The following is a 16,606-nucleotide window of genomic DNA, read 5'->3' on the forward strand; positions in this document are numbered from 1 at the left end:
TATATTTAACTATATATATCTATAAATATAGATTAAAATATTGACGCACGAAGATACAGACAGACATATTTGCATATTAATATATACGTTTGTCGATGTATTTCTACGGGTTGTAAACTTTTCATCCCTTCGTGTGACGCACTATTATCGCGTGATGAGGAACCACACATGCCTGCATGCATGTATACCTCTTTTATTGTTCTGGATCGTGATGTACGTACACTTGTGTGTGGTTCTTTTACGCTATTCTACCACTGTAAAAAGCGATGATATAGTTACGGCATCGGGAGTGGACGAAAAATTGTGTTAGTGCAAGGTGCTTGTTCCGTGATGTTTTTACTGAGCTGCAGAGCATTTGGTTTATACTGTTCCGCTATTGCGAGTATTTCCTATTATGAAGCTAACGGCTATGTTGCCTAGTCACCAACATATTTCAAGCATACTACATATTACATGGGAGACAGGAGCAGCGACATTCCAGCTCTGAGCTGGAATGCAGTCTCCCTTGTTTTGACTGTTTGACGTGTTGTAGTCCGAAAGTGTCTCAGTTATACAGTTCTTTTGACAACGATATTTGATTTCAGTCTTTAATCGTTGAGATAGTGCTTTTTGCGGTGTTTGTAACGCATTATCTATATGCTGATGATGAATCATATTACTTCATTGCAGAAAGAGACGACCAATTTTGAGGCTTGTCGAGACTTGAATGGTCAACGACTACGAAACGTGCACGACCAAGAAACCATGGTGGACTTTTTGAAGAAGACTGAAGAGCGGGAAAAGGAACGGGAAGAGTTAAAGAAGAAGAAGCAAGAACAGCTCACGCGGGGGCCACTACATGCATTTGATCACCAGGCACACGGGACTGAGGTACGATTGATTCTTACTGTATTGCAGGCCATATTCGCTAGCGATTGGGCGAGTTGACGATAGCTAGCAGCGTGTACACGGCTGGATGGCCAGCGTGATATTTGGTCTAGCAATCTCATATAATCTAGTACAATTTGCGCCCGTGGTACGGATTTTGTATATCTTTGTACTCTCTGGAGCCTCAGGCAATATTGAAGGGTTCTCATTCTATCTTTGTGCAATCAATTCGTAGGTGCGAGACGCTAAGGAGAAAGTCAACGAGGCCTTGAATGAAGCGCTGAAGAAGAGGAAGTTCGAAGGCGACGAGGTTAGTTTTTGTGCCGGTGTTATGTTTCGGTAAAGTATTGAGTATTTTAGCATTTTGATAGTTTAGTTTGCTATTCATAACGTCCCTGTTGGATGGTATGAAGTGCCTGAGTATCATGCAGGTTTGACTTCCGTTGTGCAACCTCTAGGAATTGGTAGGCTCGGCCGGCCAGCGAAGGCCGCCTATTGGTGACGTTTTGTGAAAGTGCCAAGTGTATACATTTCTGGCAAAATCGATATATTTGCATCTTTGTGGAAGTGGTAGTCTCCAGTTTTTCTGACATCAATGACGTGCTTGTATTTCATAGGAGGCTACCGCATCGAAGAAGGTGAAAGCCAAGAAACTCAAGATCTGGGGGGACGATGACGACCTCAGCGGCAGCGATAGCGATAGTGATAGCGGCAGTGATGGCGAAAAGGACGAGAAAGCCGCGAGTTTAGTCACTACGACAACGTCGAGTACTTCTACTACCGCAACGTCAAAGCAAACCTCGCTTACGGCGGTTGAGGGCTGAGCTTGCGAGAGATTGAAAAAGAAAGAATTATATATATCCACAAATTGGAGCGAGTATCATTTGGCTCACGTTCACTTGGGATGGGGTGCGTTAGTCGACTAATGAGCGAACTCCATCTTGCCTTGAAAGGTGTCGCAACCATAGTTGTTGGGACCTGCGAAGATACCTTGGCATATACTTAAAGCAAATATCAAATTCAGTAACATCAAACAACTCATGATCCTTGACCTGGCGAGGGACACATAGGCTTCAACATGATGTGCCTGAGAAGTTATTTCGGAGCTGCATTTTTTTCCCCTACACAATAAAGAGCTTACAGGAGACGGAAAATCCTCAAATCTAGTCACTTTGAAATATCTAAAATTTCTTTCTGTGCACCGATACAATGTGTCATTTTATGGGCCGTTACGGGTAGTCACTTGTCCCTGCTATAGCCGTTAGGGGACTACTACAACGCACTCTCACAATCAGAGGTATTTACTAAATAAATATCACTATTTATTAGGACTGCTGAAACCCACATACATATCGTCGTCACGAGAAAATATGTCGCCCCTGGACTTTGCTACTCACCCACAGAAGAGTAGGCATGATACGAACACCCTGGTGCTTGGGAAATTCTTGCCACGCGCGTTGGTATAAGATGTGTCACGTGCGACAATCCTGATTTTTTTTTGTAATTTAAAAGACACAATATAGATGTACACTCTTCGGTCCTTAGTGTATGCCATTCTGTATATGTAAACTTGTTTGTAAAATTAAAGAAGAGAAGGCACTTCCCTTAGCGCACTTGCAGCAACGAAACGATTTCACCAATTTGATGGTAGACAACTTGCAATCGGAGAGACGACAATCATTGTTTGACACGGTAAATATAAAATCATAGATGCCCTGGTTGCGATGCACATATCTTTAATGCACATAAAGGTTCGAATAGAATTGATCCAGAGTTGACTGTCAGCTGATAGCCTCTCAACTCTCCTTTAAAATTGAAGCGCGACTCGGGTGATGAGCCGTCTTCCTATTAGTAAAGCTTGGCGCATCCAAATACTTATCAAAGTACTCGAGAAGCAGTTGCATCGCCTTCGCCTGATTTAGGACGACACAAACGATGGCCACTGGATGCTCCTGGTCCCACCAAAAATCGTACAACATACCGCCTAGACAGTGTTCCGTGCCAAATATATATGAGCGAATCATGTGACCAGCCAAAATTCAACGAAATTGGATCGATATGAACTTTAGTTTTAGAAATGACAATACACATGTAGTCCTAAAGTTTAGATGATAAAAAAGTGATAGATATTCATCTCTACACTTATGAGTGTTCCTTTTTCAAATTACGAAAATGTGTGCAGGTGCGTCCAATTGATGAAAGTTCGCAACTGATATTCAGTTATATATATATATATATATATATATATAAGCATATTGTATAGATACACACGTATCTATAAAAATCTATATCGATACAGCTACAATTTGTTGCGGCACTAGGCGAAGTTCTTAATCAAAGCACATTCGAATATACGTATGCACATACTTCTTCAGATTCGTTTATAACCTGCTGCTTTTACACACTAAAGTAGAGATATGAATTGGAGGTTATATCATAAATCAGTGATAAACAACCGGATGTTGTAGGCCAGTATTGCAAATTTAATTATCCAAGATGTTTCTTCGGCGCACGCACCGGCTCTTTAGCTTGATTTACTGAGCTGCTGCAACAGGCGTCTCCTCTTTCTTGCCTCCTCGAGTGAGCAGGACAAAGGCTCCAACGTACACAACGGCCATACCAATGACGACCTTTGATAAAGAAATGATAAGGAGGAGAAGCATTGATATTAAGACCAGATAGCTGTATGAGTACACGCAACACGTTAAATCGTAACTTCCACCTGCATTGCTGAGCACAGGGTTTTAACCAAGACATGAGTACGACTAGCTACCCTGGCAGATACAATAATGATCGAACAGAAAACTACAGCAAGCAAGCAAGCTTCCTGATGTAGGCATCCACGAGCATAAAACATATCATTCATAGTGCCAACACATCATCCACAGTATCACATGCGTTCCACAATACCAAGAGATCAGCACATATATTTCACAATACCAAAGTAACAGCACCTGCATTTCACAATACCGAGATATCAGCACCTGCATTTTACGATACCAACACCAGCATTCCACAGTACTAACATATCATTCACAGAATCAATTTATCAACACCAGCATTCCACAGTACTAACATATCATTCACAGAATCAATTTATCAACACCAGCATTCCACAGTACTAACATATCATTCACAGAATCAATTTATCAACACCAGCATTTCACAGTACTACCATATCATTCACAGAATCAATATATCAGCACCTGCATTCCACAGTACTAACATATCAGTACATACATTTCGTCGGCCATAGGTGGTTAGCGCATTGAAGTGGGGGTTGGTTCCAGGGGGGATGGGAAGGTCAGCCATATTTATTCTGTACATGAGAAAAACATTCGCACAATCAGTGGGGTGTGGCATAAAGCAGATCTTTACTTTAATACTGGATACATCGTAAATACACTTGAGGTGAAATATATACAGAACGTGGAAGCTGGGCCAAATACGCTGTTTGCTGTTTTACAAAGCATTCATGCTCAGTTGAGCGATATGAAAAAGTACAGGTAGTTTATAATTTGTAGAAGCAGTAGTTGTCACATTCACAAAACCTACCAACATGCAAGACAAGTGAGTTCCATAGATGTTAAATTAAAAGCGGACTCTCTATGGAGCAACATACAAGCTCAAGACCAGCAAAACGAATCCAAAATCTTGCCCGTACAATACAGAGTATCGCGACCAGACACAAATTACATAAAATTTAGCAGACGGGTACATATACGTATACGCCAGCAGCAGCTGAAAGCTGTAAACTTGCTTAGTACTCGCTAGGTACAAAAAGACCTGCAAAATAGTGCTACTCATGTGGTCAAGAAGTAGGGAGATTTTGGTCACGCGTTAAAGTCGTTATGCATATACAGATAACACGCGAAATGGAGACACGCATGTATATACAACACGCGAAATGGGTGAACACCCGCTACAGTGCAAGTCCACTGACAGACCGATACCCCGACTTATTAGTGCAAGAGAAGGTGGTTGGTATATACAATACTACTATAGATACCCTCATATTAGCGAGTGCCAACCAAGGATACAGCTTAGTTTGGCGAAGGGCTCAATAAACTTGTGTGAGCCAATTCAACCAACACATACCAAGGGTAATTGTAAGTTCGTATATGGTGATGTTCTGCCAGATAATTTTGCATGCAGCCTTACTTGTATGCCCCGATTTATTTATATAATACCGAACTTTAGTAAAAAAACTCTCCCGAAAAACTTATCAAATATGTATGTTTCGGAGGCCCGTTTACAGTTTGCTCTATATAACTTACAAGGGGCCAAGTGTTTTTTTATAATGTTATGGGCCAGGGCCTCCGGCCCAAGGTGGGCAAAGGCACCCAAAAACCAAGTTAAGGACTGGGTGCGACTGGCTAGCAGGTGTACATTCTATTTTTGGAACGTGCAAGTTTCAACGACCCCTCCGTTGTGAACTTATTTTGTGAGTGATCACCCTGATCAGTCATCAGTGAACTCTCACAGTCTCTCAGTCTCCAGTGAGTTGTCCAGTCCCAGGACCCAGACTCCCAGGACCACTTGCCAGCCCTCATTTTTATACTGTTTTACATATTGTGTTTGTCTTTTTATTAATAAAAACAAACAAACCAAAAGCAAAAAAAAAGATTAAATAAGAGATCTTGCAGCAGTCTTCAAATATCACGCAAGAGAGAAGTACATAGAGACTTTGTATATTAAACACTCTAAATAGTCAGGTAGGATGAAGACCTGCTTTCAGACCAAACACAGAGGTATTTCTGTATTAATAAATACAGATGAACTACATCTAAAGAGTTTAGTTCATTTATTTTTATTCTTAAAATGTAGCTAATCCTCCACGTCCGAGTCGTCGCTTCCCATTATGGCGTGCTGAAGCCTATATTGGTTGTCGTCGTCACTGTCGGCGCTGCCATTTTCAACCATATTCTCCAATGGGAACGCATCAAACACTACATCATCCCCGCCGTCATGGTCACTGTCTCCTAGCAAGCCCTGCTTGTCCCGACCCGTTTCATGGATCTGGTCGGCGTTAGGTCTGAGGATAACGAGATAAAACCGGGTTTGTATAGAAATTAAAATCAAAATCGTAGAAATTTGTCTTTGATTGAACCAGGACTGCCGTCGCGACCGAGTTAACTGAATGTAGCTTGCACATATAGAACTATCCCAGTCATACTGAAACGTGCATATTCTGAAATTTGTGTATTCAACACATCCTTTCCCCGCCAGCGACCAGCCTCTACAAAGTTTGTATGTTTGTTCGGGAAAGGGTAAACACTTAACGCTTTGGATTTATATATGTTGTAATAGTCACCTAATATCAAGCACCTCTGAAGTCAGAGACATCAATTTCTTGGTTGGCTAGCAGACTGTCCATACCACGACATTTGTGGTAGGCAAACAGTAGCACAACTGAACTCTACTTCGCGATTCGGTGGGCCTTAGCAGAATTAGCGTGGACTACTATACACCACAATAACCAGTCATAACTGGACCTTTTTTCTCAAACAATATAGATTATAAACACAAAACCGTCCGAACAATATAGATTATAAACACAAAACCGTCCGTAAATCGATATACTCTTATTCGGTTCACCAAGCTAATACCCAAGGCATGCAATCGCCTGCTGGTAGATCAAGGCATGCAACCGCCTGCTGGTAGATAGCTTGTGACATGGATGATTGTTTCATACACTTACCTACAACAGCACCACCTCACGAGCTTGAAAAGAACGAAGATAACTAGGATGAGAGCGATAGCACACACACAGTACACCGCTAACTCCACCGGGAATTCCTTCTCGTCCGCTTCAGCTTTAAAGTCTAACGTCACGTTGTAAACCACTTGCCCCGACACGGATTCGGTGAGAGATTGCTCCGGTACATCGATCTGCAAGTATAATAGCAGGAAGGGTGTGAGTGAGTGAGTGAGTGAGTGAGTGAGGGTGTATGTGTACACGAGTGTGGGTGTGTTCGCGAATATTAGTGTGCTTATATATGATTTTGTTCAGGTACAAGCAATATATTGCACGCTTTTGCTTGCGTGATTGACAGACATACGGTGACTAGTCGACTATTCTCACCGTCGGGCTCGTGGCGTACCCCTGTGTGGATACAAAATGAGCGCCTGCTTGAACTATAAGCAAACAACAACCAAACTAAACCAAAGTCTGTCAGTACAGGTACGGCTTATATACTATCAACACCCCAGACACAAAACCCACAAAGGTATGAGACACGAACACATACCGTACGCCTGACTTTCGCATCCTCCATTGAAAATTCGATCTCGTACGTGCCGGGCGTCAAGAGCCAGAAGTAATCTCCCAGAGGACCAGAGGTGGTGACTCTGTCAATACCAACAATACGCACCTCAGCGCCTCTGAGGAGACACAGGGATGGATGGATGAATTGTGAGACAAGCAGAGGATATTGTTCTGGGACACACGGTCGGTGATTTACTGGTCGTATGGATACATGTATTTATATATATATATATATACAGACACAGACACAGACACAGACATACATATATATATATATAAGCGCGTTGTCGCAGCGCTACTGAGTCCTGGGGACAAGGGGACTCGTGTCGAATAGGTTACAGTTTTGTGATATCTCCGTAGTAGCAAGCTGGTTAACCACTTCTACTACGGGGATATCACAATATATATATATAATAATAATAATAATAATAATACATATACACGTACACAATACATATACACAATATCGATATACATGTACAATGTATCGACCGGATCCCAAGTACTGTTGTGAATGAGGTCATCAACTAATGGGCATACGAGTGAACTGTGTACTGCTAAAGCACAGCAATGTCAGTCAGCATACACCTGGAGATGCCAATAAAGCTACTTCGATTACAACGCACACTCATGCCAAGTAACCCCCCCGCCAAATAGCATCGCCTTAGCATCTGCTGTGTAAACCAGAGGGGGTAGATAGTACATTTACCAATTCCCACTGGCAGGAATAAGGCAATACACACTGACCGTCACTGATTGCGAACTAATAAATTGAGACTTGCTATGACTTACTCTAGTGGCGTCATGCCGTCGTCGTACGTGACAATGCCTTTGACACCCATGTGCACGTGCTTGAGGTACATAAGCATAGCTCTACGATTGTTATTCCATTCCGTCTCAATCACCCTGCAGTGTAGATGAGCGCAGTTTCAGCATACCTACCCACACAGCACCTACCCACAGCGTGTGAGTGAGTGAGTGAGGAAAACAGAGTACACACATCACAATCCAATGCGAGCGAGCGGACAAACACGCACGCAATAGTGTTTCCTTGAGCAGTACAGTCCATGTCTGGAGATGAGCTGTGGGGCTTAGCGCGCCGACTGCATTCACTGGACTGTGCGAATAGAGTGTGAGTGTGTGTGCACGCGTCCAAAAAACAAAGGGACAGAGGCACACACATACGAAGCATCGGGCCATTTCGTGCAGGTCAGCTCGATGGTCACTTCCATCACACCGGCTTCCAGGTAGTTCCAATCACCCATGCCACCTGTGAGAGGGTACCTGCAAAACGTAGACGGAGTATAAGACGAGCCCTGTTAGCAGTGGAGGTTGGTAAGGCATGCGTGCTCGTAAACGCATTGGATGATACATCCGTGGGCGGAAGCTGTGACTACGAACATAGAAGCATGTATGCTGGCAATAGTGAAATGCACACGTGGTTAGTCGTATGCGTGCTTGATAATGTACACAAAGTCGTGTAACGGTACAGATGTTGAGTATATCCTGTGTCTTGGCCGATCGGATTGCGGCGCCCACTGTGTGAACGATCAGAGCTGTAGGGGAGATACGTATGTACTGAGCTATTATCAGAGCTGTTGGGGAGATAATGTACTGAGCTATTATCAGAGCTGTAGGGGAGGTACGTATGTACTGAGCTATTATCAGAGCTGTAGGGGAGGTACGTATGTACTGAGCTATTATCAGAGCTGTAGGGGAGATACATATGTATTGAGTTTTTTTGCAGCGGCTCACACAGAAGTACGCGCGGCCGATCTCGAAGGACTTACGTGGTTCAATGCGGATAAAGCAACTGTCAAGCGAAGCGCTATTGCGAAGACATGGGACATAGCAGACGACATGCCTGTACAGAGATTGACAACCACAGGCTAATCAAACAAAAACAACAAAATGAAAACCAAAATAGGAATCAATTGTTAGGATGATAACTATAATATACATGAATGGAAACTATGTCTACCAGTGATTGGCATTGTAGGTTTCTCTGTCCCAAGTAGGGTTTTGGGGTTTAATTGTCAGTACAACAGGTACAATATATAGTACATTTGGATCAAAACTAAGCTAACCAGTGATTGCCATTGTAGTTATCTCTGTCCTAAGTGGGGTTTAGGGGTTTAATTGTCCGAAAAACAAACTACAATATAAAGTACATTTGGATGAAAACCAACCTTACCAGTGATTGCCATTGTAAGTTCCTCGGTCCCAGGTGGGGTCTTGGTCGTAGCAGACCACATTCGTATACATCGTCTGATGGTTGTCCGCATACACATGTGCCAGATACTCGAATGTCTTGTTGTCCGGTGACACATTGGCGCCTGAGCTTTGGATTCCGTCTGACTTGCGGTTGCAGTTCATCCCCGCTGTGCAATAGAGAGCACAAGTGAGACCCTCTGGCGCCAACAAACACCATGTGTGTGTGATGGGCATTACGGTGGGCGTGTGGCTACATTCACCCCACAGCAAACAAACACTTTGTGCGTGTGATGGACATTACGGCGTGTGTGTGGCTACATTCACCCCACAGCAAACAAACACTATGTGCGTGTGATGGGCATTACGTTGGGTATGTGGCTACATTCACCCCACAGCAAACAAACCCTCTGGCGCCAACAAATACTATGTGCGTGTGATGGGCATTACGTTGGGTGTGTGGCTACATTCACCCCACAGCAAACAAACCCTCTGGCGCCAACAAATACTATGTGCGTGTGATGAGCATTACGGTGGGTGTGTGGCTACATTCACCCCACAGCAAACAAACGATGTTGGTTCCCTACGGATATGGTCTTTGCATTTGGGAGGGGGAAGGGGGGGGGCATTTGGGGTGGGTCGTACACGGGTCGTATGAATGGTCCAATGGGTACGTTGGTGGCCTTTACGGAAGGGCCTACTACGTATGAATACTGGCTTGCAACGTGTACTTAGACATCATGGGGGTATCTTTGCTAAACATATGTAGCAGTATGTGCAAGGGAGGGTCTGAACACCGCCCGCGCTCGACGATACACCCATTTAGTTCCTTACCCTAAATAGAAATAGACAACCCTAAAGCCAAACACACATGGTGCCGGCTCCACAGCCCAACTACTTGAAATCGGGTGCACAACTTCACAGCGACCAATGGTCCAAAGAAAACTGCTATGAAATGGACTGAAGCGTGATTATATATATATATATATATATCCAATATGCCGCTCGCTATTAGGTGGTGATAGCTCGTCCCTTTACTATACAGAAGCTCGGGTGTATACGATGGTATATGTGGTGCTTCACGACAGACTCGCACTAGCAAATACAACAGAGCACATGTCACAGAAAACACAACAGCCAGCACAAGACAACAGCACATCACACTCACAGTGACAGGCAGACAGGCGCCGGTGCATACGACAAGCGCAAGCCAGGGAATACGACAGACAGTAAGTGTCAGCACACCTCATGGGTACAAACACACGTTGATACTAAACCCTAAACCCTAAAGGCTTGAAGACATACGGCTATCGTCGTATGGATAGAAGACTGCCACGGCTCCACCATGAAAACTTATAGAGAGCAAAAAGCGGTGATCCAGGATGAAGTCCATCATACTCGCCACCTCGGGTTGCGCTGCATGGATTTGCAACATTGTCAAATATGGGTTACTAGACAACCACAGAAGCGAACCCGTACACGCGTGAACATACCGGTCCATTTACTTTCTCCAGCCAGACCATCCAATGTTCGGTACTGGCGTGTAATCCATTATGTACAAAAGTACTATAAATATGTAGCAGTATGTTTAACTCAGTGGTACTATAAATATATAACAGTGTGCGGAAGTGTATCGTGCTTCGTTCGGCTACATCAGTCAAAACGAGTACTCCCTATTGCTATGGCTACGCCAACAACTGTACAGCTGTCAGAAACAGAGTTCTACACACCACAGCACAGCTACACCCGTGCCAACTCTGCTTTCTGTTCACAAACGACAGGTAGGTGAAGCCAAACTAACCAACATACCCACATACCTACTCCACATATACTTACTCTACTCAAGCAATGGACTGGGCACCTGTGGGATGAGTCTCCCACGACACGTCAAATGGAGATGGCTACAGTGACGTTTGGTGGCCACTCTACGCGCTGCACACCTATGACTACGCCAACAACTCACACCAGCAGCCGAATATAAACACAGGCATTAAAACTCTAAAACCCTAAAACATACATTACGTAGCCCCACACATTAAGCTGGTTGCACACAGCCGGATATCACCCACACACCCACACATACACGGCTGGACTTATAGTGGCAAGCTCACACACTGGTCTGCGCCTCACACCTTTGTCAGCCCCACAGTATTGGTCGGGGAAGTTGCGGTTCAGGTCCACTCCGTGACCATTGGCTCTGCGGTGGGCGGCATAGCCATCGGGGTTCATAGCCGGTATCAAGAAGATGCGTGTGGTGTCGATTAATCTACACGGTCAGATGGAGGTAGTGTGAGTTCTTATGCGAGACACGTGCATAGGAATGTACAGTCATCTGCACAATCACATCAACTTATTATGAGGTTTCATCTGTTACATACATGTGCATAGGAATGTACAGTCATACAATCACATCAACTTATTATGAGTTTTTATCTGTTACATACATGTGCATAGGAATGTACTGTCATCTGCACAATCACATCAACTGATTATGAGTGTTCATCTGTTACATGTGTCTAGAAATATACGGATGCCACAGGGTCCGAATAACACAGTGGTTGTGATTCGTGATACATGTCCAATGATAGTCCAAAAGAGGTGCCGGTGGGTTCGCATTGGTAGATACAGACAGCAAGACGATTATATTATCGACTCTTGCGTGACAACTTGCCCCACAACCACAGCTAAGGCATTCAGATTCTCCATCCGTACTATAGAACGTTCTACTAAAGCCCATTTAGCACACCTTATTATTCAGATTCTCCATCCGTACCATGGAACGTTCTACTAAAGCCAAACAAGCACACCTTATTATTCAGATTCTATATCCGTACCATGGAACGTTTTACTAAAGCCCAACAAGCACACCTTATTATTCAGATTCTATATCCGTACCATAGAACGCTCCACCATAGCCCAACAAGCACACCTTCACATCATTTGCACATGTCACCATGCTACACTGTACCGGTCTCGTCGTCCGTGCCGTAGTTGGTCAACAAGCGGCGCGCCATACTCAGCGTCGCCACCCGCCTCACAATAGGAGCTTGACTAGTCACAAACTTCTAGGTCTATACGTCCTACCTCCCAATACTACCCAGCACCCACACCCACACACCGAGTGCACACCCCACGACACCACAACGTACCTGGTGATCTCATCGTCCTGGCCGTAGTTAGTCAGCAGATGATGGATCATGCTCAGCGTCACCTCCCGCCCCACCACCTCATCGCCGTGAATGTTAGCGACGTACTTGAACTGCGGCTTCAGCGCCTCATCTACTCCGGGATTCTTGCTGATCTCCAGGGCGTACACGTTGGTATTCTTTGCACTGGTGCCGATGACAGACAGCTACAGGCACGTGCATGGGTGGTTATAAGAAATATGATATATATAAACACATCACACTGGTGCTAATGACAGACAGCGACAAGCACATGTATGGGTGTTAATAAGACATAGAATGTATATAAACACACCACACTGGTGCTAACAACAGACAGCTGCAGGCACGTACATGGGTGTTAATAAGAAATATAAAATATATAAACACATCACAATGGTGTTAACAACAGACAGCTGCAGGCACGTGCATGGGTATTAATAAGAAATATAACATATAAACACAACGCACCGGTGCTAATAACAGACAGCTGCAGGCACGTGCATGGGTGTTAATAGAAAATATAATATATATAAACACATCACACTGGTGCTAACAGACAGCTGCAGGCACGTGCATGGGTGTTAAAAAGAAATATAATATATATAAACACATCGCACTGGTGCTAATAACAGACAGCTGAAGGCACGTTCATGGGTGGTAATAAGACATATAGTATATATAAACACATCACACTGGTGCTAATAACAGACAGCCGCAGGCACGGACATGGGTGTTAATATGAAATATAATATATATATATAAACAAATCACACTGGTGCTAATAACAAACAGCTGTAGGCACGTGCATGGGTGGTAATAAGAAATACAATATATATAAACACATCGCACTGGTGCTAATAACAGACAGCTGCAGGCACGTGCATGGGTGTTAATAAGAAATATAACATATATAAACAATTCACACTGGTGCTAATAACAGACAGCTGTAGGCACGTGCATGGGTGGTAATAAGAAATACAAAATATAGAAACACATCGCACTGGTGCTAATAACAGACAGCTGCAGGCACGTGCATGGGTGTTAATAAGAAATTTAATATATATAAACACATCACACTGGTGCTAATAACAGACAGCTGCCGGCACGTGCATGGGTGGTAATAAGAAATATAATATATATAAACACATCGCGCTGGTGCTAATAACAGACAGCTGTAGGCACGTGCATGGGCGGTGTGAGTAGGTGCGCTGCTTTAGTAGTGGACGCTACATGTGTGGGTGTGATATTGGGTGGCGTTGATATCACAACGGGTAGGACTATCCTAAGCTGAGGTCAGTTGAGGAGCGTATATCGCCTATCCGATACCCCGTGCCTTGAAGTTGCATCTCCCGTCCCTTTGACTGGGACAGTCACCCGTACCCGTGTCTGGTGCCCTCTACAACATACCCGTGTGATGTCTGGGTACAGCAGCGAGCAATTGACCAGATACTCTTCTACGATGTCGTTTCCGTGGTGTTTGTACTCCCATTTCTGCATGTGCACATTTGGGGCGGCCGTGACGCTGACGGTGCTGGTTGGCTCCTCCTCCTCTTCCACGATGCTGTGTGTAACCAAAAAGGAAAGGCGAATAAAACGAGGGTTTGAATCAGGTGACTATTTTATGCGACTCACAGAAGCAATTGCTCATGTCCTGGATGTGTGTGTTGTTCTATTCTGTACACATGCGAGTAGGTCTGTTCAGCCCCCCCCTCCCTCCCCACACCCATGCGCACCTAAGGAGTTTGTGGTAAATTGTTGACTAGTGGTTTGAGTGGAAAACCTGAGCTGAACTAAGGAAATATCTATAGGTCGTGATCGCACGGATAAGTATACAGCTCTGTCGTAGGAGTGGGCAATCAACAAAGGTATATATATATATATATATATATTACACACACACACACACACCACTATATATATATATATATATACACTTCTACACACACACACACATACACACACACACACACATATATATATATATATATCATGATAGAGACATATAACTGAGCAGACCAGAGAATGTCGTTCTTATCGGTTAAATGTTATTCTCTTTGAGAGCAAGTGTCATTCAAGAGAGAAGTAGTCGGCCACGAAACGAACTGCACAAACATGCGAACACCACACTTTAGCAGAACTATACGTTATTCAAGGTTTCAAGAAAAAAATTTAGTGGGCAGCCATATGTAAAAATACTTGGTTTGGTAGTGGGCATGAAACAACATTTACTGAAAGACCTTTAGGAAACTTTAAAGCACATTCCGAATGCTCGCCCCATCCACCATTTTGCAAACTTCTACTTAACACGTCCACGGTAGGTATGATGGGAAATCAAAGCGGAGTACATACTTAAATAACGGTACACTTCACCAGAGCGCACCTGTTCAGTACAACATCTCTATTTGTTCAACACAACGTCTCTACAGCACAAACATACTCTGCATCAGAAGTCCTTGTGAGTTCAAAGCTGATCTCCAAGGCGCCCGAGTCGGGCACGGTCACATCCCTCTGAACAATTGGAACAAATCCATCTGCAAGCACTGACATGTTGTAGGTCTACATGCGGATATGAGGAAACAGATCATTGCGCACATGTGCACATACAACGGAGATGACAGGGGATGGGTGGCAACCCCAGAGAAGCGATACACTACTGCAGAACTGGACGCTTGGATGTAGAGAGAGAGGGAGAGAGGAGGAGGAGGAGACCTTTGCACACACATGCGAACAGTGGGAACTCAACAGAGTCATAGTGGTAACCCCAATAGAGCGGTTACATATCACTGATCCGCGTGCGCATAGATGTGCGGGGATTGCTGTATACACGAATGCGAATTAAACGGATCCAAATGAGGCGCAAGAATAACCTCAGCTGAGCAACTTGTGTCATAGGCCTGCGTGTGTAGGTGGAAGGAGAGGTCCTTATCACGCGTATGCTAATGAAAGCAGAGGCGTGACAACTTCAGTAACACGCGTGACACCACATGTGACACATGTGGCACGTGGGCTTCATGAACTTCTGTGCTTTCGCAAGTGACAACTCTCATGTACGCACACATCAAAGAGATCTGCGTCCCGAACACTGAGCATAGGATTACAGGCAGACACTGGCACAGCCCAATCCATAGACTAAACCTTTGCGATTGCTTGCGCTCGATAGGCAAAGTATTCAATACACTTCCGTACCACCAAATACGGCACTACCAAATATAGTAGGCGGCCGTCCATCCATCTTAGGCGAGAAACACACCACCGCACGCACAGGCACTCGGCCGAGACCAGGGGTACCGAACTATCTGGTAACACGCCCATTGCCAGTCAGCGAAGCAGCCGAGTGATACGAACCCAACACACACCACACTGCACACACCCTTCCCGGCACAAGCAGGCGCCAATAATTGCCCAGCGGCGATGTGGTCACGTTGTGGTCAATGCCTTCGACTGCGATGATGGCGCCCTCGATGTAACGGCCTGTCTTCTTCTCACTGACCAGTCCTGTGTGCACACGCGGAAGATGCAACAGATACGATAGTGAGCGCTTGCTAGGGCTCGTGCAGGTGGTTGGAGGCAACTAGGGCACGGCATAGGTAATAGACTACTATGGCGAGTGGCTTGACGACATTCAGGAGACAAAAAGGGCAGTTCATTCGCAGGACACAAGCAACGGTGCCAGTATCCCATGTACAATATAGCGTCAGATAGGAAGCAAGATAGGATGCAACTTCGATGAATCAACATACACTCTCGCCACCAGCCACACAATTAACAACAACTAACAACAAACAAGCCTCACCAAACAACAACGACAAAGACGCTGTACAGCGCACGACTAACAACAAAGAAGCCCCACCAAACAACAACGACAAAGACGCTGTACAGCGCACGACTAACAACAAAGAAACCCCACTAAACAACAACGACAAAGACGCTGTACAGCGCACGACTAACAACAAACAAGCCCCACCAAACAACAACGACAAAGACGCTGTACAGCGCACGACTAACAACAAAGAAACCCCACTAAACAACAACGACAAAGACGCTGTACAGCGCACGACTAACAACAAACAAGCCCCACCAAACAACACGGACA

General features: G+C 44.5%; 3 protein-coding genes across 3 annotated transcripts in view; 1 reads left to right on the forward strand and 2 right to left on the reverse strand.

The window, feature by feature from the left end:
• Positions 1-636: 636 nt before the first annotated feature.
• Positions 637-1,691, forward strand: SARC_00049 (hypothetical protein; the record flags this gene model as incomplete). Its single annotated transcript, XM_014306218.1, has 3 exons — positions 637-870; positions 1,103-1,177; positions 1,485-1,691. 3 exons carry the CDS (start codon positions 637-639, stop codon positions 1,689-1,691), a joined length of 516 nt encoding a protein of 171 aa, XP_014161693.1.
• A 1,330-nt stretch (positions 1,692-3,021) lies between these two features.
• Positions 3,022-5,001, reverse strand: SARC_00050 (hypothetical protein). Its single transcript, XM_014306219.1, has 3 exons — positions 4,966-5,001; positions 4,108-4,186; positions 3,022-3,497 (listed from the first exon to the last, which is right to left on the reverse strand). The coding sequence occupies exons 2-3, from the start codon at positions 4,177-4,179 to the stop codon at positions 3,402-3,404; spliced, it is 168 nt and encodes a 55-aa protein (XP_014161694.1). The 5' UTR covers positions 4,180-4,186; positions 4,966-5,001; the 3' UTR covers positions 3,022-3,401.
• A 693-nt stretch (positions 5,002-5,694) lies between these two features.
• The window catches only part of SARC_00051 (hypothetical protein), a gene marked incomplete at its 3' end in the record, with an annotated part of 16,119 nt that continues 5,207 nt past the window's right edge, over positions 5,695-16,606 (reverse strand). Inside the window, exons 8-19 of the mRNA XM_014306220.1 lie at positions 15,884-16,008; positions 14,951-15,069; positions 13,921-14,074; positions 12,496-12,698; positions 11,479-11,612; positions 10,652-10,762; positions 9,330-9,516; positions 8,321-8,419; positions 7,928-8,041; positions 7,119-7,251; positions 6,569-6,759; positions 5,695-5,902 (exon numbers count right to left, since the gene is read on the reverse strand). Coding sequence (XP_014161695.1) covers positions 5,695-5,902; positions 6,569-6,759; positions 7,119-7,251; positions 7,928-8,041; positions 8,321-8,419; positions 9,330-9,516; positions 10,652-10,762; positions 11,479-11,612; positions 12,496-12,698; positions 13,921-14,074; positions 14,951-15,069; positions 15,884-16,008 — 1,778 coding nt within the window. The remainder of the gene's footprint in view (positions 5,903-6,568; positions 6,760-7,118; positions 7,252-7,927; positions 8,042-8,320; positions 8,420-9,329; positions 9,517-10,651; positions 10,763-11,478; positions 11,613-12,495; positions 12,699-13,920; positions 14,075-14,950; positions 15,070-15,883; positions 16,009-16,606) is intronic.

The sequence above is a fragment of the Sphaeroforma arctica genome (genome assembly GCF_001186125.1).
Source record: "Sphaeroforma arctica JP610 unplaced genomic scaffold supercont1.2, whole genome shotgun sequence".
Taxonomy (NCBI): Eukaryota; class Ichthyosporea; order Ichthyophonida; genus Sphaeroforma; species Sphaeroforma arctica.

What these genes read in the sequence shown, in the direction of transcription:
- SARC_00050 (XM_014306219.1), bottom strand. Translation starts at nt 4,179, where the DNA reads ATGGCTGACCTTCCCATCCCCCCTGGAACCAACCCCCACTTCAATGCG. An exon ending in CCACCTATGGCCGACGAAAT is followed by an intron (nt 3,498 to 4,107) that starts GTATGTACTGAT and finishes TCTTTATCAAAG; the next exon opens with GTCGTCATTGGTATGGCCGT.